Source organism: Olea europaea, chromosome 17 (assembly GCF_002742605.1).
Source record: "Olea europaea var. sylvestris chromosome 17, O_europaea_v1, whole genome shotgun sequence".
Taxonomy (NCBI): Eukaryota; Viridiplantae; Streptophyta; class Magnoliopsida; order Lamiales; family Oleaceae; genus Olea; species Olea europaea.
This window is the reverse complement of record NC_036253.1, coordinates 17,812,876-17,837,065: the sequence shown is the minus strand read 5'-3', so window position 1 is coordinate 17,837,065 and position 24,190 is coordinate 17,812,876. Positions and strand designations below refer to the sequence as shown.

Here is a 24,190-nt window from a genome sequence, read left to right as displayed (position 1 = left end):
TCCCCCCCCCCCCCCAAAAAAAACTCAAAAAAAAAAAAAATAAATAAAATTAAAAATAAAATAAAATAAAATCTGCCAGTGTTTAATGCACACTTCATCACCAAAATCTACTAAAAATTTGACTTATAGCGAAACCAAACTGGGATTTATTGTTTATTGGTATTTAGTTATCTAAGATCTTCATCAACATGTTGAGCATATGTTGTTTATGTTTCCTTTCTTTTGATCAATTGCTGATGCTAGTTGATCAAATTTCACTCTTCTTTGTTACAGATGCTATCACGCCATATTTCTTCTCACACATACTTTTGCAGATTGCTGTGAAAAGGTTAAAGTCCTGGAGTGACAAAGCAGAGATGGAATTTTCTGTTGAAGTCGAGATTCTTGCTCGAGTACGGCACAAGAATTTGCTTACTTTACGTGGTTACTGTGCTGAAGGGCAAGAACGTCTTATTGTCTATGATTACATGATTAATCTGAGCTTACTGTCTCATCTTCATGGGCCACATTCTGCTGAATGCCATCTTGACTGGAACCGGCGGATGAACATTGCTGTTGGGGCTGCCGAGGGCATTGCGTAAGTACCGAGAGCATGTTTGGCTAAGCTCTAAAAGTTTACTTATAAGTAAATAAGCAAGTTTCAAAATGAATAATTTTTATATTGATAATATTGAAAATAAGTAACTTATCCAAACATTTTTGGAAACATGTGATTTAAAAGTAAATTATACTTTTTTATGCTTAGCCAAACATACTCGAATCTAACTACATTTTCTTTCATACTCCTCCGTCCATTGAATTAATAACTCTTCTATTCCAGCTATTTACATAACTACGCAACACCCCACATTATACACCGAGATATTAAAGCTAGCAACGTATTGCTAGATGGAGATTTTCAAGCTCAAGTTGCTGATTTTGGATTTGCAAAGTTCATACCCGAAGGTGCAACACATGTAACCACCAGAGTTAAGGGTACTCTTGGCTATCTTGCCCCGGAATATGCAATGTTAGGAAAGGCATCAGAAAGCTGCGATGTTTACAGCTTTGGCATTCTTTTGCTTGAGCTTGCTAGTGGAAAGAAACCCCTAGAGAAGCTCAGTTTGAGAATAAAACGATCAATCACGGATTGGGCCCTACCTCTGGCACGCGAGGGAAAATTCAACGAACTTGTGGATTTGAGGCTCACTGGGAAGTATGTGGAAGAAGAGTTGAAAAGGGTTGTCCTTGTAGGACTCGTATGTAGTCATAATCAACCCGAGAAGCGACCAACAATGCTTGAAGTGATTGAACTTCTAAAAGGAGACAGAGAGAAGTTTGCAGCTCTGGAAATGCACGAAATGTTCAAAAGCAGTCCGGAAATGTTCAAAAGCAGTCCGGTTTTAGAGGAAAACTCAGATACTATCTCAGACGAAAAGGAACCGAAACAAGAAATTGAAAATGTTGAAGTTCTAACCACTGGACATTAATACGGTGGGCTAGAAAAATGATTGTGTTTCCTTCATGGTTTTATTTTGAAAATGAACTTACGTTATTGAATGTCAGGGGATGTGGATTCTTACTAAGGTGTAAAAATTATTTGAATTTTGGGTGTGTTTTCTTGGATGTTAATGTAAATTCAGTTTGTTCTTTCTCATGACGTCTATTCTAAGATTTTTTGATTTTTTTGAGTTGGACCGCTCCATATCTTTTGAAGTAGGTATTGCAAAGAGTTGTATAATGGAACTTTTTTTAGTCGAGATGGATTGTGAAACTTTGATAATCTTTTTGTTTTGACGATTTTTATAGTTAAATGAGAACATTGATTTTGGGCTTCAAAGAAAAGGAAAAAAAGCAAAAAAAATAAAATCACCTTAGCAAGTAATATTTATATTTTTATCTTATAGCGGGGAGAAAAAATGATTTATTATTATAATAGTATCTAAAACGTGATCTGGACTGTATAATAACCACAATTTTTGGCTTCCCTCATTACCCCTCGCCACACCTAACTTCCTTCCAGTTTCACCGCCCAACCCCCACGCCACCACAATCCCTCTCGTATTAGACGTTGCTAGCACAATGAGCAAAATCAAACATTTCTCCGATTTCTCTTAGAACACTTAACAAACACGTACGGTTCAAAATCAAAACCATTTACTGTAAGAATTCCACAACACTTTACCAAACACAGACACTTCCAAAATGAATACAGCCACCGCCACTGCAACCACCACGTCACTCTTCTTCATTTCCAAAACCCGGAGCAATTCAGTTCCTCCGTTTTCATCTTCATCTTCCTGTTTCTTCGCTGGCGGGTCCCGTTTCAAGAAGTTTCCACCAGATTCTTTGTCTTCTGCTTCTCAATTCAATAAGAAAATATCCGCAAGGAGGTTTGGGAGCGTGGTCGTGGCCGCAGCTGATTATTACTCCACTCTCGGCGTTCCAAAGTCTGCCGATAGTAAGGAAATTAAGTCTGCTTATAGAAGGTTGGCTCGACAGGTACTAAACCCCGCTTGGCATTTTGGGTTTCTTTTCTACTTTTCTAATTTCTTTGAGCTTTGGCACTTTACTCTTTCTGCGTTTAAGTGATTGTTTCATCTGAAAATATTTGATGGGTCTTAAAAGGTTATTATTCTTTTCAGCTGATTGAAGTATGATGCTCTAAACTGAAATACTGTGATTTGTGCAGATGATTGAAAGTATTGGAATTCTTGTTTATTTTCGAATGCTACTAGTACAAATTTTGTTTTGTGTATTATAACATCGACACTGTAATTTTGTATTATTTTGCAGACGTGGAAGAGGTAATGCTTATATTGTTAGAGTCCCACAATCAGACTTTGGCATCATATAATTTGTCAGCCATTGTCTGCAAATGATTTTTTAAGAAGACATTAACTGGGATCTTGAAAACTGACTAACGACCAATGGTGTTAAGTGCGATTTTTTATGGACTGTTTATTGGTTGGTTAATGGTAGTTGATGACTTTTCAAAGCACTTTTTTTTTTTTTTTTTTTTTTTTAAGCTTGTTATTACATAGTTGAAAGTATGAGATCCATTCGGGTGGTAGCGTAGATGAAGATACATAGGTAGAGTTCTTGAAAAGAGCATAATATTGCATTATAGTTGTTATGAGATTTTATGCATCAATTTAGGGGTCGTTATTTATATAATAGACAAATATATGGTAGGTGCATAAATCCAAGATTTTTCCTAATGAGAAATATCCTCCGTACGTGTGTGTGTGTGTGTGTATATATAACCTGTTTAGAATCAAGGTATGGAATAAGTTATTCTCCCCAAAACAACATGGTTTCAGAGCCATACCTTTTTTATTGACGGAATTCTCGACTTTGTGCTGTGCGGGTCTTTGCAATTCTGTGCGGTAGTGTCGAATTTTTGTTGGACCACTTTGGCGGTGACGCCAATTCCATGTGGTAGTGTCGAATTCTTGTTGGACCACTTAGGTGGTGATGTCGGAGGGAATGTGACCGTCTGTGATAGTGCAGTTATCGACTGTATGTGAGTTGTCGATCTCGGGTCGAAGCCTACAAATTTAGGCAGCTGTCTGCTCCCTTGGGTATTGTCGAATCTGTGCTTGGTGCCGGCATTTTGCATCGTCGATGAGTTTGGCGTATAGGTGGCGACTGATCTGTTGAGGTGAACTCACCGTGATTTTTTTTTGGGGTCTCTGGTAAGTGACCATGATGTTTGGTGTCTTGGGTCTTTGGTAAGTGATAAGTGTTTGGGCTGTGATTGGTTTGGGCCGTGATTGATTTGGGCATTTTGGGTGAGTAAGGTCTTTGGCAGTGAATCTCCATTGGTTTGGGCTATTCCTTTGGGCTCTAAGTGAGTTAGTTTTATCTTTCATTTTGGTTGGATTGGTTATTTTGTTTGGGCTGTATTGTGATTGAGCTTGCAATATTGTTGGACCTATATTATTATTTTGTTTTGGAGTTTTATTTTGAACTACTTCCTTTTGTACTCTTTTCGGTTGTCTGTTAAGCATGGCTGAACGTGATAAGAAAATGGTGAATCAAATAAGACCTCGTGGTTGTTATTACCGTGGAGAGTGAAGACCTGTGAAAAGGAATTGTTGGAAATTGAATGGCAAATTAGCGAAGTACACGAGTCAAACTCCTGTGAAAAAAATTTCCAATGTTGCCACTCAGGATGGGCTGTTACCTACACTTCCTACACTTCCATCTCAGCATCAAATTACTATTCTAGTCGATGAATATGCTCGCCTTACACAAATTTTTGCTCCTCAACAGCTTGTTCCACCTTCTGCTTCGACTTCCACTTTAGCCAACACAAGTAATTCTGTAGCATGTTCGTCTACCTCTTCCTACAATTGGATCATTGACTCTTGTGCCACAGATCACATGACTGGGAATATAGGTATACTTTCATCATTTCAGTCTTCTTCTAAATTACCATGTGTCACTTTAGTTAATGGCTCTACAACTTCTGTAGTCGGATGCGGCACTGCACATCTAACAAACTCTCTACCATTGTCTTCTGTCTTATGTTTATCTCAGTTTCCTTTCAATCTTTTATCTGTGAGTCAAATTAATAAATCCCTTAATTGGTGTTATTTTCTTTCCTACCCACTGCGTTTTTCAGGATCTTAAGACGAAGCAGAGTATTGGTAGAGGGCAGCTCAATGACTTGTATGTGCTAGACTCTTCTACACTAGTGCCAAGGTCGATTGCATGCACTAGTACTTCTTCTCTTCTGCAGCTCCATTGTCGTTTCGGTCATCGTTCTCTTCGGGTTTTGAAGAAATTATGCCCTAGTTTTAGTCAGGTGTCTCAATTAAATTGTGAGTCGTGTCAGTTAGCAAAATGCCATCGGGTGCCATATTTCCATAGAATAAATAAACGAGTTGCGTCCCCTTCTTATTTAATACATTATTATATTTGGGGTCCTTGTCCAATTTTATCTAAGACAGATTTTCGTTATTTTGTTACCTTTTTGGATGATTATTTTCGAGTTACTTGGTTATATCTTATAAAAAATCGTTTTGAACTATTCTCAATTTTTTGTGCCTTCTGTGTTGAGATTAAAACTCAATTTGATAAATCTATCCATATTTTTTACGGTGATAATGCTAAGGAATCTTTCTCCTCCACATTTACTTCCTTTCTTTCCCAAAATGGCATTCTTCATTAATCTTCATATATCGTTACTCCGCAACAAAATGGTGTAGCGGAAAGAAAGAATCGTCATTTATTGGAAGTTGCACGACCTCTTCTTTTTCATATGAAAGTCTCAAAATAATTTTGGGTAGATGCAGTCTCTACTGCATGTTATTTAATCGATCGCATGCCTTCCTCTGTCTTAGATGGTAAGATCCCTTATTCCATTCTGCTTCCCTCTTATACTTTATTCTCTCTTGTTCCTAGAATATTTGGATGTACTTGCTTTGTCCAAGATATGAGACCTCATGTCTCCAAGCTTGATCCTAGATCCCTTAAGTGTATATTTTTGGGCTATTCTTGACATCAAAAAAGTTATCGATTTTTTTCTTCTTTAGGACGATACTTAGTGTTTGCTGATGTAACATTTTTCGAGTCCACACGTTTCTCTAGTACTATTGTGTCTTTTGCTTCATCTTCTATTGAGTCTGAGGATGATTTCCTTACTTACACTATAACTCCACTTGTGGTACCAGTATCTTCTCGTCCTCCTATTCGAAGTGTTTACACTTGTCATGTGCAGCAATCTCCGGTGACACCTGCTACTAACCATAGCCTCTACCTGCTGCTTCGCCTCAAGATTTGTCGTCCCCTCCTGATTATACTCTTGATCTTCCCATTGCTCTCCGAAAATGTATACGATCATGTACTTATCCTATATTTTCTTTTGTTTTGTTGCTCGATTGAAAGCTCGTTTGGTTGCTAAGGGGTATGCTCAAACTTATGGTGTGAACTACTCTGAGACTTTCTCTCCTGTTGTTAAGCTAGCCTCTGTCAGGCTATTTATTTCTCTTGCTGCTACCTATCATTGGCCGCTTCACCAATTGGATGTTAAAAATACATTCATCCATGGTGATTTGCTCGAAAAAGTTTACATGGAGCAACCACCCGAGATTGTTGCTCAGGGGGAGTCAGGGAAGGTATGAAAACTGCAAAAGTCATTGTATGGTCTGAAACAAGCACGCTGTGCTTAGTTTGGAAGATTTAGTGAGGTTGTGACAGAATTTGGCTTGCTAAGAAGTGTATATGATCACTTAGTATTCTTTAAACAGTTGGATGTATTTTGTTAGTGGTATATGTGGATGATATTGTGATTACTGGTAGTGATAGCAGTGACATAAGTATGTTGAAGGCTTTCTTAGGCACAAGATTTCAGACAAAGGAGTTAGGTCCTTTGAAATATTTTTTGAGGATAGAGATTTTTTGAAGTGGTAAAGGAACCTTTCTATCTCAAAGGAAATATGTTCTAGACCTACTAGATGAGACAGGATTAGCTGAAGCAAAACCTAGTGATGCCCCTATGATACCAAATGTGAAACTCAGAGCAGAAGATGGAGATGTGTTTGTTGATGTTGAAAAGTACAGGAGGGTAGTGGGAAAGTTGAACTATCTCACAATTACTCGTTCAGATAATGCCTTTTCCGTAAATGCTATTAGTCAGTTTATGTCATCTCCTAGAACTTCACATTGGGATGCTGTAACTTATATATTAAAATATCTTAAAGGAGCTCCAGGACATGGGATTCTTTATAAAGACCATGGTCATTGTAGAGTTGAGGGTTTCTCAGATGCTGACTAGGCAGGTTCTCCTGTGGATAGGTGCTCTACCATAGGGTATTGTGTTTTTGTTGGGGGGTGATCTAGTTTCTTCGAAAAGTAAGAAACAAAATGTTGTAGATCGATCAAGTGCAGAATTTGAATATCAGGCTATAGCTCAGGTGACTTGTGAACTTATGTGGCTACATCACTTACTTGGAGAGATTGGCATTGATAAGTCCCACTCTATGAACTTTTGGTGTGACAATCAAGCAACCATTCATATTGTCACTAATTCAGTATTTCATGAGAAAACAAAGCATATAGAGGCAGACTATCATTTTGTTTGTGAAAAGCTACAACAAGGATTGATTTCAACTAAGCATGTCAGGACAGGAGATCAATTAAATGATGTGTTCACTAAGGCCTTAGCTGAGAATCGAGTAAATTATATTTGTAACAAGTTGGACATGATTGATATCTATGCTCCAGTTTGAGGGGGAGTGTTATGAGATTTTATGCATCAATTTAGGGGTCTTTACTTATATAATAGATGAATATATGGTAGGTGCATAAATCCAGGATTTTTCCTAATGAGAAATATCCTCCGTATGTATCTATATATATGTAACCCGTTTAGAATCAAGGTATGGAATAAGTTATTTTCCCCAAAACAGCAATAGTTTATCACACATGAAGGATTTGGAAATCATCACCTCTCTTAGAGAAAAAACTAATTCATGCCACAGTTTTCTCATTTGCGGGGTTGAGAAGAATTCACTAGGGGGAAGGATCAAAGGATTAGGGGCCATCACTTTTAATTCCCATCTGCAAAGGGGAAAACTGAGGATTTTTTCTTTTCTCTTTATTTTTACTTTCATTTTTATTTTTTTAAATTTTTATTATTATTTTTTTAACGAAGAAAGCAGGTCCAATTATAGGAAGAGGATAACATCACCCGTAAAGGAAAAGAGGTTGACATGAACGGGTGATGAAATGTTTCTGGTGTACAGTGACAAAAAGAGTTTTAGGTTGATGTATTGGCTTTAAAGTGTCATTAGATGTAGGTGCTTCAAAATGGAGGTATAATTGAAACTTGTTCTTGTAATTCTGGTACATGGATTCCCGAGATACTTGCACTAGTCACATCATTGGTTCAAGGGTTGTCTGTAGGAAGAAGGGAGTTACAAGTTTTTCGTCATTTCAACAACTTGAAAGATCATATTTCTGTTGAAACCAGGAAACTTCCTGCAATTTGTAGGAGAGCCTTTATCTTCTCCCTATGTTCCTGAGTCATTGGACTTGCCCAAATCTAGAGGTGTTAAATGGGGCGAGCCAAGCTGCTCAACAAAAGTCCGGCTTGGCTCAGCTTGGCCCCTTCAGCTTGCCCTTCACGGGCTAATCATATTTTTTCTTTTATTTTATTTTTAACAAAAGTTGCATATTTCTCTATATTTGGCAAGCAGGCTCGCACATGAGCCAACGAGCCCGCGAGCGAGGTAGCTCGCTCGGCTTGCGAGCCAGCTTGCATGAGCTGCTCGCCCCACTGTTACACTCATATCCAAATCACCAGCTTGCAAGGGATTGAACTTTTTATTATCTATGTTTTGTGGACCTCTTTCGAAGGATTGATGAGGAACCCTTGCTTCAACTTTGCATTCAGGGTTTGGACACTGTATTGAAGATTTTGATTTAGAAATTGTAGTAATCAATTGCATCACATTTCTGTTTCTTCTTACCTGTTATGATGATGTCATGGATTTGAAACTAATTTTACTGTATTCAGCTAACCAATTTTCTTTATATATAGTACTACTAATTATGATCCACTGCTTTTTCCTTATGAGTTTTGACATCTTCTTTTTCATCTTGATCTTTAGTACCATCCTGATGTCAACAAGGAACCTGGCGCAACTGAAAAATTTAAAGAGATTAGTGCTGCTTACGAGGTAAGGATGGAAACCAACAGTTCTAGCATCTGATCCTTTTGATTATTCGTTTTTTAATACAAATTTATCATGAAAATATTATTCTGCATATGGGACTAGAAGTCATTGAACAATTTCATAACTTCAGTGATAGGAATGAATTTGACGGCTATATTTTTTCTCCTTTTTATCTTTTTGACCTGCTATAACGGCCAACCTTTTTTTATTTAGAATTCATGAATTTATGTTATTAGACCATATACATGGGACGGCTGCAGTGTTATATGGAAAGGAAACTGTTATCTAGAAAAATTGTGTAAATTTGTTGAATTACAATCACAATATTCCCAGTAAAAGTATTCAATTCGCATGTAAGTTCTAAAATTTTCTGTACTTGTTTCATCTTGGCATGCTCTGGAGTGGTACTAAGTTCAGCAAGTCTAAAGTTCAAATGCATGAAATCTATCCCATTTGCAACTCCACTTCACTGTTGAAGTCAAATTCTAATTCAATCCTGAAAATGACAACATACTTGCAAAGCTTCGAATTCAGAAAGCTTTTCCTAGCTCTTTCCATTCAAAAGACATTCCAAGTTATCTTCCTTGACAAATTACTACCATAATTTACTGCTCCTGTTAGCTAGAAAATGGTTAGATGAAGGACTTACCTCTGATGGAAGTGGGTTCAATTTTTGTTGGGTTAAGGTGTTATTCAGAGCAGCTGTGTTGTTTCATAGTGACCATTGTCATTTCTGCAACAATTATTTCTGTGCAACTTGAAATTTTACATTTAGTATATTTCCATTGATTATATTTTAGCAGTCGAGGGTGATGTATATACAATCTTTGTTGCTCCACGTCTTTAATTCTTGATACACTCATTTTGGACTGTTGACACTTGGACAACAGCACGGGACACTTGTCCAACATTTTGCAATGATTACAAATTTAGGAAGTATATCAACGATGTCTAATATGTTTTATAGCTGTTTCATAGTGATATGTGCATATCGTTTTGATCATATTAAACTTCATTTTACAGTAGATATTTTAGCAGTCGAGGGTGATGTATATACAATCTTTGTTGCTCCACGTCTTTAATTCTTGATACACTCATTTTGGACTGTTGAAACTTGGACAACAGCACGTGATTACAAATTTAGGAAGTATATCAACGATGTCTAATATGTTTTATAGCTGTTTCATAGTGATATGTGCATATCGTTTTGATCATATTAAACTTCATTTTACAGTAGAAAAAAAAAGAGAAAAGTTTGAAAGATACTACTATTTTGCCGAGTTCATGTATCCAAAATTCAGAAAAAAAAAAAAAAGAGAAAAGTTTGAAAGATACTACTATTTTGCCGAGTTCATGTATCCAAAATTCAGAGGCATGGACAAATACCCATTTCCAGTTCTCATGCCAGGGTTTAAGCACCTCAGGATCCAAGTTCTCCAATATAAATGACTGTACATTATTCGAATCATCCTTCCTATATGCATATTCTTTTGATATTTCTCTTTGGATTATTTTGGTTTCTGTGTTCATGATTATTTTCGGTAAGGATATCTTCTTGGGGCACTGGTGCATTTGTATTTTTCACCTTTGTATTCTCCTTCAGTCTGATTTGTGTTTTCTGGGTGCTCAATTTTGTGATTATTCATTGCATTGATCTCCTCGAGGCCTTTATTGCATGGGTTTCGTTCTTTATGATGCTATATAATCTAAGAATCTGAATCTAATGCACAGTTTTGGTTAATCTCTATTCCTCGTCAATAGATTCAGACTAAGATTCATGAAAATATTCCGTCAACTACTATAATGTTTAAAGATGAAAAAGCTGCAGTATCTTTGTTGAGTCCTTGTGAACTCTGGTGTTGTGCTTATTTATGTATTGAGTGAATCCTGAAGTGTATTATTGTCAGGTACTATCAGATGACAAAAAAAGGGCTTTATATGATCGATATGGTGAAGATGGAATGAAAAGTGCCGTGGGTGGACAAGCTGGTAGCTACACGGTATTCATTTCTGAACTTCCAGAGAGTGCAGAAAAGAATCACGGTCCACACAAATTACTGAAAAACCTGTGCTAGTTATGTATGCATGTAGTAGGCTTTGAAATTAATGAAGAAGATAACTTTTTGTCTGATCAGTAAACATACTTCATCTTTTCTCAACATGTGACTGGACGTCATTGGCAACATTGAAAAAAAAAACTATTAGCATTTTCTGCTATTTTAACTACCCATATATGTATTGCTTTTCTGTTACAGACAAATCCTTTTGATCTATTTGAGGCATTTTTTGGCCCTAGTATGGGTGGATTCCCTGGAATGGATGGAAGTGGATTTGGAATGCCTCGCCGTAGTACAGTTACCAAAGGTGAAGATTTGCGGTGAGTCCGACTGACTGAATTGTTATAAATGACAAAATGAGAGTTCTATATAATCTATATGGTGAAGATGGAATGAAAAGTGCTACGGATGGACAGGCCAATAGTTACACACTATTCATTTTCTGAACTTTCCAGATAGTGCAGAAAATAATCACGATCCCAATAAATTACTGAAATTGAACACATAGCTCCTTATGAAATGATTACAATGGTCAGACTCTCCAGTCTAGTTCAAAAGTTTTAGTCATGTGTTTGAACAGGAGTGCCGGATTGTTGCGAAGATGGCCTATATAGAACTTTTAAATATACTAGCAACTTTGAAGATGTTTTCACAAACATGTTTTGTTACTTTTATGCGTAATGATGAATTTTTTTTTTTCAGCTCTAGTGAGACCTATCAGAGAGGACTAACTTTTGAAAACATATTTCAGCTATGACATGACACTGGAATTTTCGGCTGCTATATTTGGAACAGAAAAAGAATTTGAGCTATCCCATCTCGAAACGTGCGAAGTTTGTGATGGTACTGGAGCAAAAGTAGGCTCCAAAATGAGGATATGCTCAACGTGTGGTGGTAGAGGTCAAGTTATGAGAACTGAGCAAACACCTTTCGGCATGTTTTCACAGGTATCCTTCCAAGTGCTCCATTGACTACTTGCTTCTGTGATCATGATTTTGCATGACACCAGTAGAAGTATTGGACAGCATGCTTTTACTTCATTTTACAAAGATGAACCATTGACGATCCAATGGAAAACAAGTGAAAAAAGGGATAACAGATTTCAATAACAGGTGAACAATGGTGTTACACTGGGTTCTCAAAATTTATATCCCGTGCCTCCTTTTAAGTGTGGTTCAATGGGCATGCATGTAAAAAAGCTTGTTTAATACTCTAGTATCACTCAACTGGATGATTGAAGATAATGCAATGACCAGTGACATGCCTTTTATTTAATCTAAAGTTTTGTTTTCGACTTCTGTCGTTGCTAGTTATGATCTGCAGTAACTATTCACTTATAAACTGTACTTATCGGATGCTTTAGATCTGTCAGATTAGCTTATTTTGCCTTCTATTCATTCTGTTGTTCCAAGGATCATGAAATTCTATATAGTATACAAGGAATTTAAGAATAAGAAAATGTAATTAGGTGAGTATTTTTGTGTTATAGACGTTTCAGGCCTATTATAGTTGCTTGAAGAAAAGCAAAAATTGCTGCTCTCTTAAGGAAGGATAGAGGAGTCTACAAATTCTTGAAGTTATCATTCATCTTCCTTTCAACATAGGCTTAATTCCCTCGTATTCATCATTGGTCATTCGTGTCTATGACTTCACTTGATGTACTATTGCATATTTGGAATGAATCTATTAGGTTTCTGTATGTCCAAATTGTGGCGGGAATGGTGAAATGATATCTGAATTCTGCCGCAAATGCTCCGGTGCGGGCAGGATACGGGTTAAAAAGGATATCAAAGTCAAAATTCCTCCTGGAGTGAGCAAGGGCAGTATTCTCAGAGTTGCTGGAGAGGGCGACGCAGGACCAAAGGGGTATGTATTATATTGACTTCACTGTTTTATGCTTCTGATATGGTCCTGAGATCTAGCTACCTGATTGAGATTTGGATGTCATATTCTAGTCTCTGCATTCTCATCCTTAATTGATTACACATTATCCACTACATTGGAATCTGTGCTTCATTCATTGATGATGTTATCCTTTTGTACATGCATAATTATGGTTCTAAATATTGTAAATAATGTTTAATGTCTAATGTATGTTAACTTAATAATTTTCTCCATAATCACATCATTTGTTTGTGGTCACATTTAACATAAAGAAAACCCCTTGGGAAGGAATGTCTTCATCAATTGGGACCCCTTAAAGCAACATCAAGTTTCATAGGCAATTAGGCATTACTGTACTTTCCATGTTACAAGCTTTTGATTAAGATGTCCAAGTAGCAACTTTCGAACCAGTGGTCATAGAAGATATCTGAAGCATGCATAAACTGTACATTTTTTGTTTAGCATAATCCTTTTCCTTTATTGTACAATGCTTGTGACCTGATTGCAAACAATAATCATGTTTTTAATATTTTTTTGTAATTTCTTACCAAGATGTGTGATGGCTGTGACAAGCTCCATTTTATTATTCTCAAATATTTTGAGGAAGAAATTAGTTGCTAAAACATTGCGTAAAAGTTAAAAACACGACCAGTATTATGATCATGTGAAATTTGTTTTATATCTACTATTTATACTTTTTTGATACACAAGGGACTAGTAATATCTGAAAGATGCTAACTCCTATATGCATGGTTTTTCTGTTACTGGTTCCCTCTCTCCTTCAATAGGGGGCCACCTGGAGATCTTTATGTCTATCTTGATATTGAAGAGATTCCAGAAATTCAAAGAGAAGGCATAAATCTCTCTTCAACAGTTTCAATCAGTTATCTGGATGCCATATTGGGGACTATTGTCAAGGTGCATTTTCTCTTGATTATGATCTAGAGTTGAATATGTCTTCTTTGAGGAGAAAAATTTATAGAGCAATTTCTCTGAGTATTGCTAATCAGTTGTCTACATTATTTGGAAATGCCAGTCTTGATTATGATCTAGAGTTGAATACGTGTCTTCTTTGAGGAGAAACATTTATAGATCAATTTCACTGAGTATTGCTAATCAGTTGTCTACATTATTTGGAAATGCCAGTCCTATTTATACTTAAAATCGCCAACAAAAATGAAAGTTGCTACAGTAGCAAAAGGATAATGTTATTAACTTAAAACTTACAAATATGGTAAGAAAATAAATAAAAATACAAGATAATATTATCGGAAGCTATCTTTTATATTTACGCCAAAAATGTACTTATTTTGGCTGTCTCCAATTAAATCTCCATCAGGAACCTGTAGAATACATTTTATTCGTTTTTCTTTGAGTTTCTTTAAAATTTAAGTATCACAAAATAATATAATGGTTTATGTTGTCTTCTAGCTATACCATCCAACCTTCTCATTAAAGTTGAGAAACTTAAAGGCACTAAAATTGATAATTAGAGGGATTTATTTGCTGGGAGCTATTATTTTAACTTGTAAAAGGTGAATGACTTGGAGCAAAAGTATTACTTTTTTTGCAGTAGTGCTCCATAAAATCTCGAAGTGTAAACCATGGGTAAAATTTGCGAACTCTCTCTATAGCACCATATAAAATAAAATAAGCGAGTGGAGTGACCACATTTGTTTGAATTGAAGAGATGGGATGGCGGTTGAAGTTTGATTTTGCTTTGAATGTGTGGAGTCACCATGCTGTTGAATTAGAATGTGTAATTGAGTTCGTAAAAAATTTTCATAAATAATTTGGTTAGAATAAAGGATTATCACGGCTAACTAAAGCAAAAATAGTTGCTAAATTTGTAAAGTTGCACTCTGGCTCAAGAAGCACGACTCTTGGGAAAATTTGGTTGGAATCATAGCAGATATTTGTTCTGTTTTTACCTGTGTTCTCCAAATGACAATCTGTTGTTCTTTGGAGTGTGCAATAGGTTAAGACGGTTGAAGGGACTACTGAACTGCAGATTCCTCCAGGTACTCAACCTGGAGACGTGCTTGTCTTGGCAAGAAAAGGTGCACCAAAATTGAACAGACCGTCAATACGTGGTGACCATTTGTTCACTATTAAAGTTAGCATACCAAAGCGTGTCAGGTAAGTTACAGCCTTTCTCGTTTAATCTACTGCATATTATGCATCTCTAATGTGGCTAAATTCCTTGGCAAATCAAACACTTGTTTCCATATTGTTCCAGTTTTTTCTGATATCTCACAATATTTTCCATCTAATATTGCCTTTTATGGTTACACGGTTATTATGTCTGTGTATATGAGGATTGAAAATGCTCTCTTGTGTTTAATTGTGCCCATGGGTGTCGATCTTCTTGTTTGTACGGTTGTACCTCAATCTTGAATAGTTGTCTTCGTCATTTCATTAATATTTTGGTGTGATGGTGATGGCAGTTTCTAGTGTTTACGAGATCTATGCCATGAGAAATGCTGCCAATTGTTCTTTTTGCTTCTAATAATTAAAAGATATGCTGCTCACATATTTTCCTTACATTTGGCATACTTTTCTCATTTAAATTTTCAGCACCAAGGAACGCGAACTGCTTGAAGAACTTGCTTCTCTTGTAAATACCCCAGTCAACCGTACAAAAACTCGTCCAAAGGTTCAACAACCTGGTATGCATTTCTTTTAATATATCCAAGGAAATTATAATTATAAAACAGATCTCGTTTTCTTAATGCATCTCATATGGATTCTTTATTCCTTCAGTCATCTTGTTTAATTTCCTCCAGAGATTTATTTATTATTATTATTATTATTATTATTATTTTTTTTTTTTTTCTATACATGTGAAATATCTCAATGTTCTCTAATGTTACTGTCTGATCTGATTTTTGCATTGCAGCTCAAACTACAGAAAGTGAAACAGGATCTATTACACAGAAACCTGATGAATCGGAAGTCCAAAATGATTTGTGGAAGCAACTGAAAGATTTTGCCGGGTAAATTTTCCCCATCATCATTTTCTTTTTGACAATTTCTAATCCACTCCGGTAATAAAATATACTAGATATATTCGTTTGATGAGGATAGTTTATAGTTTCTAATTTTATTGCACGGTTGAAGCTATCACTTAGTTAATATAAAGTATGCACGTCAAGAGGGTCAAGCTTAATTTTTATCTTCTCCCTAATAAATCTGTTCTGCATCTACATTCGTATTTCTTCAGAGCTGGTGCCAAAGCCGGATAAATGAGAAAGGTTGCAATAGGCTGTGTATAAAATTTGTCACATTTCATGACCCAAATGCCTGTTGACATGTCATTAGGACATCCGCTACTTGTCTGTTGCAGTTGATGTTGCTATGGATTGAATAAAGTGGCAAAAAAGGATGCATGAAGCTAATGCCAACTTTACAGGAAATAAAGCCCCTATTTTTTTTATTGCTGTTGAATATCTGCATGATATCCGCAGACATTTATTCCATTGGAAAATTTTGGCTTTTTTGATGATAATATTTATGCCAGTAAAACCGCAGCTGCATTTTTTTGCTCCTTTTAGTTGTTTTGCTTATACAGATGGTTATTTGTGCCCGGACAGATCGTAACTTTCGTGCCATTTTTGCTGCACGTATGCAAGTATTATTTTGCATTGACGGAAAACCTTGATCTTGCAGGTCTGTAGCAAATGGAGCTCTAAAATGGTTCAAAGACAATCTTTAATTCAATTGGCTGATAAAATGCATTCTCACTATTTCTCCACGCCATACACAGCCATTGATTTTGATGACTTACAATGGCCATTACTGGAATCTGTTAAGAGAATTTAAATTGAAATCGGTGGGAATTCTTTGATTTTTTTACATTGTTCTCTTTTGTAAATTGTAGCATTTCTTATTTGGAGTTACCTGCTCAAGTGTATTTTCTCAATGGTATTAGCTAGAAAATGCTGTAGTGTACTGAATTAGACAGTATATCAAATAAGATTTTACGTTTATTTTTTTTCTTAATATTGTTGGGTGCTATTTAATCTCAACTATGTATTGTTGCTCAATTGTGTATGACTTCTCTTGACTAGAGCAAGCTTGCATTAATTTCAACGTCGTCTTAAAATAAGGATCTCAAATGTATGGGTGTGTTTCCTTTTTAGTAGGGGTTATTGTAATCGAAATTTTGTATAGTTTCAATTATTAGTCTTGCAATTGAAGGGAATGGACGGGAAACAGATAAGAAATTCTCGGAGTCCGGAAGAAGGAAAGAAAATTTTCAAGTCCAAGTACCAGAAATTTCAAGAAGATTAAGGGGGCGTTCACTTTATGTTTCTGTTTTCTATTTGTTGTTTTGAATTCATTTTCTATTTTCTGTTTTGAGGCCTTATTTTAGGATTGTGAAAAATGTGTTCGGTTTATCATTCTGAAAAACTATTTCTCAAAACAAAGAACTAGAAAACGTATTTGGTTTACAAAAATTTTGAAAACGCCATTGTCTCTCTCTCCCCCCCCCCAAAATTTTGAAAACGCCATTGTCTCTCTCTCCCATACCGCCACTTCCTATCCCTCTCTCTCAGTACTGCCACCTCCAAAAGACCACTTCTCGGCCACCATGGCCACTGGATCGTAGCACCAATTTCAAGCCCACAATGTCATCTACAAATCTAACCCAATAGCTAGCCCCAACTCCGGTCAAACAGGCCGAAATTTCTACTCAAAAGAGGCCAGTCGATAGTGAAAAGAACAGATGAAAACTCCTATTCCGACGACGATTTATGCATGAATTGATGAAATTGAAGTGTTACCCATGGTTGTAGGGACATGATTAATGCTTGACTGATGCTAGAAACTGATTCAATATCTCCAAAAACACGAATCAAAAAAAAAAAAAAAAAAAAAAAAATCTCGTTCGCGACTACCGATTTTGATTGATTCACATCAGAACGAATTGGTGCATTATTGGTTGATGTTAAGACATGATATTGATCGCCTGGACGAGGGCTATCGGTTGTTGGTAGTGCGCGACAGTGGGAGTCGTCGGAGGTGGATATTTCGGCATAAAAGGGATCTGCAATCTTTGATTTTTGGGCTGGATTTTCTATTACTTTCAGTTGATTTGTGGCTGTTGGTTGGTTGGAAATTATAGAGTGGAATGAGGCGAGGCTAATGGTAGTTGTCTCCGGTGGTTTCGTCGTCGAAAAGTCTTGATTTGGCAGCCGGAATGGGGTGTAGTAGCAGAGAGTGGAGAGAGAACGACGATTTCTTTTGTTTGAACAGTGATTTTTGAAAATGCCGCGTTTTCATTGTTTTCCATATTTTGGCACTTTTGAACAGAAAACACTCAAAACGAAAAAAAAGTTGTTTTGGTTTTTCTTTGTTAAATTTTCTCCCGTTTTCAAAAATGCATTTTCGAAAATAGCTTACCAAACGAGTTTTCTGTTTTTTAAAAAATGAAAAATGGAAAATGGCCCAAAAATGCCAAAGAGAACGCAGCCTCAAGCTTTCAATTTAAATTTAATTCAAGTCTTGAAAATCAAACTCCTCTTCAAATGAAAGTCAAGTCCACAAATTCTAAAGAATTATAAGTCCTTGAAGTTTAGGAAGCAAATCTCGTGGTCTCTCACTTTTTCAACACTCGGATTATTAATTAGAGGATTGTCCAGTAACAAAAATGATCAATTTATCTTATACTTAAATAAAAATTAATGTATAACAAATTTTGTATTTCGTCCAAAAAATTTGTTGCGGAGTTATCTCTAATTAAGTTGTCACACGATATACTAAATTATGACTTAAGAATAATGTTATTTATTATAGTAATGATGAAATATCGATGATATAACAACTTCTATAGTAAATATTAAAATGTCCTATCTCAATATTCCACTCAAGTCACCAGATGATTGATTATTGTAACGCTGTTGTGAGATGGGCCTAGCCCGTCTTCCAGACCCAAACCTGAAGCCCACGTCTCAAACCAGGCTCCTTTGTTCTTGCACGCACATTTCATTTGCTTACCCTTTTCACCACCTCCGGTGAATCTGAAACCTTTCTTCTCCACAAAAATTCAACCCCTCAAACTGAACCCTAATTTCTTGATCTTTCACCAAACCATTCAATTAGAAGATATCACAAACATTAATCAAGATGGTGCTCGCGCAATTAGGAGGGAGTATATCGCGGGCTCTTCAGCAGATGAGCAATGCGACGATCATTGATGAAAAGGTTCTGAACGACTGTCTCAATGAGATCACGCGAGCTCTCCTTCAGTCCGATGTACAATTCAAACTTGTCCGCGATATGCAGACCAATATCAAGAAAATCGTCAATCTCGATGACCTAGCGGCGGGCCACAATAAGCGAAAAATCATCCAACAGGTAAAATAATTTTTGAAAAATAGAGGAATGACTATTGATTGAGGGAATTATTATTATTATTTTTTTAAAATTTTTAGTGAAGGTGAATTTTGAAATTTGAGAAAAAAAATAAAAAAAATAGGCTAAGGTGTATTCAACACAAATTGCTTTGGCTTTTAAAAAATTGTTTCCGAGAACATTCTAGTTGTGATTTTTGAGTGGCGCCTGGATTAAAAAATGAAGTCTGAAAATGTCTCTTCTGTAGGCTATTTTTAACGAGCTTTGCAAAATATTGGACCCCGGAAAGCCTTCATTCACTCCCAAAAAAGGGAAAACTAGTGTTGTTATGTTTGTCGGTTTGCAAGGTATGTATGTATTCCTGAATGACTATATTGGTCACTTTGAATTCATGTCATGCCATAATTTGCCGGTTCTATTTTATCTAATCTGAGCTGGTAAGTCTGTTATCTTTTTAAATAGTTTTGCATGGCATATGGTTGATTGATCTGGGACATAATTTAAATGCTTATCTTGGTGAATTCTTACCCTGGGAGCTTTTTGTTATCTTTGAGAAAAAATGATGTACTTATTACAGTACTTGATTACAGGATCTGGGAAAACAACCACGTGTACAAAATATGCATACTACCATCAGAAGAAAGGCTGGAAACCAGCTCTGGTCTGTGCAGATACATTTAGAGCTGGTGCTTTTGACCAGTTGAAGCAAAATGCCACTAAAGCTAAAATTCCGTTTTATGGAAGGTCTACTTCTGTTCAAATCTTTTAATGGCCGTGTTTCTTCATAAGGTTCACATATTGTTGATTTGATACTAGACCGGTTCTTGAAAATTCGACATGTATTCTGTCTCTTGGTTGACAACAGTTCTCTTGTTACTCCTTTTAGAAACATAGGTCACGATTTTTGGCATTTGATCCAGTTTCAGGGCCACAATATAGTTTTGTACAAAGAAAGAAAGGTTAAATTTATACGTTTAGATAACCAAAATATGTTAAAATTTGTATTTGTAATACAAATGTGTAATAGAAGCACGAGGAATGCTTAATTTATTATTTATTAGTAATGTGGAATCTATGTATGTTAGTTATGCTAATTTTAGAACTTAGAAGGGAAATATTATCTGAATTCCATTTTTAATGGTTATGAATAGCGAAAGAAGTTTGATTAATGCATATTTTCACTTCTGATTCCTTTTACCCAGTAACGTTAGGAGTAGTGTAATGATAGATAAAGGTAGTGGTGTATATCTTGAAATATTTATTGAGTTTTATTTGGTTGGAGGTGGATACAAATTGCTGGAAGGATAATATATTTTTATTTGCTGGTCAAATGATACATAGTGCTTCCTCCGGCCCTTTTACCTCTTGGGTTTCGAGTACTGTCTTATTTATTTATATATTATAATTGAGGGAGTCTCTTGTTATTTTGTATTTTTACTGGTTCAAACCTAATAGTGGATTCTGCATATGATGTTCTTGTCTTCATTTTTTGATTGAACTATTTGATAAAAGCATTTTGTTTGTCATGTTTTCCTTTCAACTTATAAATCAATATTTTCTGTGACAGCTATACAGAGTCAGATCCTGTAAGAATTGCAGTGGAAGGTGTTGAAACATTCAAGAAAGAAAATTGTGATCTCATAATTGTTGACACCAGTGGGCGCCACAAACAAGAAGCAGCTCTTTTTGAAGAGATGCGCCAAGTTTCTGAAGCAATAGTATGTTTTAGTGTGCCCTTCCCATCTTAAGCGTTGAGTTTCGACTTAAATTTACTAATGTCTTCATTCTAATGTTTCAGAAACCAGATCTTGTTATATTTGTAATGGATAGTAGTATTGGTCAAGCTGCTTTTGATCAAGCTCAAGCATTCAAGCAGAGTGTGGCAGTTGGAGCTGTGATCGTTACTAAAATGGATGGTCATGCCAAGGGAGGTGGTGCTCTTAGTGCGTAAGTTCCAATGCATTGATGTGGAGATTCTCTAGTTGTTTGGAAGCATTTTTTAAATGGTAGCTTTTGAATTGCATGTAGATTCCATCTAATGTTTCCAGTTTATATCAAGTGTGCATGAATACAAATTATAGTGATATACTTTTTTGAAAAGATATCCCCGTTCTTCTGCATCATTTGCAGAGTTGCAGCAACAAAAAGTCCAGTCATATTTATTGGTACAGGAGAACATATGGATGAGTTTGAAGTGTTTGATGTCAAACCATTTGTGAGCCGACTTTTAGGTTTGCATCCCTTTTCATTGTTTCATTAACTTTATTTCAGTTGTAAATTTTACGACCTAGAATAATCTGTGTGCTGATAGATTTTTTTTGTTTAGTCTGGGTAATAATGTATAATGTTACAATTTTTATTAATGTTACAATTTTTATTAGGTATGGGTGACTGGTCTGGGTTCATGGACAAAATTCAGGAAGTTGTTCCGATGGACCAACAGCCTGAGCTTCTCCAGAAGCTTTCAGAAGGAAATTTTACTTTGAGAATTATGTACGAGCAATTTCAGAATATACTTAAAATGGGTCCCATTGGGCAGGTCCGTCAGTTGCCTATGTTACTCCCTAATTTTTAAATACGTGCTGCACTGCATTTTTGTTGTTAGTTTATTCTTTTGGAATCATTGCCGTTCAGTATACGCCACTTCTTCCCAAATCCAGAACTCCTCACATTTTCCGCTTAATGGATTTTGGCTGATTATCATAGGAATTCAGCATGACTATGCAGTTTGCATAGTGAAATAAACAAGATAACCTTTGCAGATTGCAAGAAGTGCTTGTTCTCTTTTCTTTTCGAATTCAGTGCCTGGATGTTATAGCTTGATCTTGCTACCAAAGGATGGCTTGAAAAGAATTTATTATAACTGAATATTATTGTTAACTGGTAATTGATGGATTAATGTGGCTCTTTCTAATTCACAGTATTTTCGTAGTGGACTTAGTTTCTTTCTGGCTATGTATGTTTTTCTTTTCTTTCCATATGGGACCGCCATATGTTTTTATTTGGCAATGGTAAAGGTTTTACATATTTCTCTTCCACAGGATGTGTTATTTGTATTAATTGGAAATTTCAATAATGACGTGTATCACTGATCCTTCACTTGTCAGACTACTTGTGCTTTTATCACTTGGTGGTTTAGTTTTTGTTGAAGTGACATTTGCTAACTAAGATGCCTTTTCTTTATAGGTATTCTCTATGCTTCCGGGATTTAGTGCTGAGTTAATGCCAAAAGGCAGTGAAAAGGAAAGCCAAGCAAAGCTTAAAAGATACATGACAATGATGGATTCAATGACCAATGAAGGTGAGTTTTTCCCTGTCGTATTGGGATTATGAATAGTTGTCAATTAAAAGCATGTGTGGTTAAGATTAAAATGTTTACTTATAAGTAAACAAGTTTGTTTCAGGATAAGTAATTATTTTTTTAATCAAAAATGGAATTAGTGATTTTGACCGTAAGATGAGTAACTTTTAAAACAAGTGACCTTTTTACTTGGTTAAAACGTGACTTTTGTGGACATGTTTGGATCCCACTTACATTTAAGTTTAGCTAAGATTTTCCAATTCCAAGACAGATTTATTCAAATCAATTTAGTAGTATGTCCATTAATTTATTCTAATTGAATTTCTGTCATATTGTAGAGTTGGATAGTTCCAACCCAAAGCTCATGAACGAATCGCGAATCATGAGGATAGCAAGAGGTTCAGGTCGACTTGTTAGGGAAGTAATGGAAATGATGGAAGAGTACAAGCGGCTAGCCAAGATTTGGAGCAAGATGAAAGGACTTAAGATTCCGAAGAAGGGAGAAATGAGTGCCTTATCGAGAAACATGAATGCACAACACATGAGCAAAGTCCTTCCACCTCAGATGTTGAAACAGATTGGAGGCACGGGTGGTTTACAAAACTTGATGAAGCAGATGGGTTCTGCTAAGGATATGATGGGTATGTTTGGAGGAGGTGGGGATAAGTAGAAACTATTGTTTGTATCTATTGACATAATTACAAATGCTAACGGATTTTGCTCAAGGGACGTGCTTGGGAGTTTTTTATTCTGGAAAGCCTTCGAGCAGTGTCAGTTCTTGATGGATTTTCCGTGGGGAAAATTTCATATTCAAGAGGTTAACTATAACTCATTTCAAAATTAAGAAACGCGTTTTAAAATTTTAAAATTAGATAGTATTAATTTTTATTTATGAAATAATTAATCGAAAAATATATTAAAGTCACAATTCTATACATTTTTGTCAGAAATATTGAATTAATTAGTCACAAATTATTTTTAGGTTAAAAATAAAAAATTTTATAGGTCACAAATCATAAATCAGAAATTTTATAAGTAAATTTATTCGTAACTACATATCAAAATTTTTATAGGTCATAATTTATTTATCGGTTACATATCATAAATTTTATAAGTCGCACGTATTTCATGATCATAAGTTATCAAATTAATTGATCATAAATTCAAATTTAGGCACAGTCACATTTTTTTAAGGTTATAGGTTAATTTTTGGTTACAAATCAACCAATATATTGATCACAATCCTCAAATAATTGTTCACAAACTTTTAGTCCTACTCCATCGTCGTCGTCGCCACCACCACACCAACACCAAATCGCACTGTCGACATTATAGTTATTAAAATTGGCTGGGCCCGATAAATTGGTGACCCGGGCTCTTGACCCAGCCGGGCTAGCTGATTTTTTATAGATGCAAGTGGTCCGGTCAAAGTTCGGATTTGACCAGGCCAATAGGTGGTTTTTGAATAATTTTCAGGCCGGTTCAGCCTGATTCGATCCGGTTGATTTTTAAACCAAATTTCAAAGCTCTTTTACATTGAAATTGTAGGTACCAAAGATTTGAACCTTGACCTCTAAGTAAGTAGAACACAACCTTAGCACTAGTGCAAGCTACATTTTATTGTATTTTGTTTAATAAATTATATCTAACATATGAATAATTTGCTACTTCTAGAAACTTTTTTAAAGAAATTAGTCCAATATTTACATTCACTTTGTAATTCCAAATAAATTTCATATACTTATTTTGTTTGAAAAAATTAATTTTAACTAAGATAAATTGAATAGATAATACACAAAATTTTTGTCAAAAACTAATAAATAATTTGTAAATCACAAAAAGGGAAAAATATATTTTTTAATATAATATACAAAATTATAAAATCAAAATTTAACCATTATCACTGATAAATGAGTTCAAAAAAT

General features: G+C 35.6%; 3 protein-coding genes across 3 annotated transcripts in view; all 3 read left to right on the top strand.

Annotated features, from left to right (window-relative positions):
- LOC111365312 (PTI1-like tyrosine-protein kinase At3g15890) overlaps window positions 1-1,636 on the top strand; it is a 5,278-nt gene extending 3,642 nt beyond the window's left edge. Inside the window, exons 3-4 of the mRNA XM_022985759.1 lie at window positions 315-577; window positions 821-1,636. Coding sequence (XP_022841527.1) covers window positions 315-577; window positions 821-1,469 — 912 coding nt within the window. The 3' untranslated portion in view covers window positions 1,470-1,636. The remainder of the gene's footprint in view (window positions 1-314; window positions 578-820) is intronic.
- Window positions 1,637-1,956: 320 nt separating this feature from the next.
- Window positions 1,957-16,609, top strand: LOC111365311 (chaperone protein DnaJ). The gene is made up of 11 exons (XM_022985758.1): window positions 1,957-2,481; window positions 8,601-8,669; window positions 10,574-10,666; window positions 10,922-11,043; window positions 11,475-11,670; window positions 12,414-12,589; window positions 13,396-13,525; window positions 14,586-14,746; window positions 15,185-15,276; window positions 15,507-15,603; window positions 16,277-16,609. The coding sequence occupies exons 1-11, from the start codon at window positions 2,185-2,187 to the stop codon at window positions 16,320-16,322; spliced, it is 1,479 nt and encodes a 492-aa protein (XP_022841526.1). The 5' UTR covers window positions 1,957-2,184; the 3' UTR covers window positions 16,323-16,609.
- Window positions 16,610-18,599: 1,990 nt separating this feature from the next.
- Window positions 18,600-23,016, top strand: LOC111365310 (signal recognition particle 54 kDa protein 2). Its single transcript, XM_022985756.1, has 9 exons — window positions 18,600-18,967; window positions 19,212-19,311; window positions 19,555-19,708; window positions 20,532-20,682; window positions 20,763-20,911; window positions 21,095-21,195; window positions 21,346-21,503; window positions 22,151-22,265; window positions 22,604-23,016. Exons 1-9 carry the CDS (start codon window positions 18,737-18,739, stop codon window positions 22,933-22,935), a joined length of 1,491 nt encoding a protein of 496 aa, XP_022841524.1. The 5' UTR covers window positions 18,600-18,736; the 3' UTR covers window positions 22,936-23,016.
- Window positions 23,017-24,190: the final 1,174 nt, after the last annotated feature.

Coding starts and splice junctions, on each gene's coding strand:
- LOC111365311 (XM_022985758.1), top strand. CDS start 2,185: ATGAATACAGCCACCGCCACTGCAACCACCACGTCACTCTTCTTCATT. Junction 10,667..10,921: donor GACAAGCTGGTAGCTACACG/GTATTCATTTCT, acceptor TTTCTGTTACAG/ACAAATCCTTTTGATCTATT. Junction 13,526..14,585: donor TATTGGGGACTATTGTCAAG/GTGCATTTTCTC, acceptor AGTGTGCAATAG/GTTAAGACGGTTGAAGGGAC.
- LOC111365310 (XM_022985756.1), top strand. CDS start 18,737: ATGGTGCTCGCGCAATTAGGAGGGAGTATATCGCGGGCTCTTCAGCAG. Junction 18,968..19,211: donor AGCGAAAAATCATCCAACAG/GTAAAATAATTT, acceptor TCTCTTCTGTAG/GCTATTTTTAACGAGCTTTG. Junction 19,312..19,554: donor TATGTTTGTCGGTTTGCAAG/GTATGTATGTAT, acceptor ACTTGATTACAG/GATCTGGGAAAACAACCACG.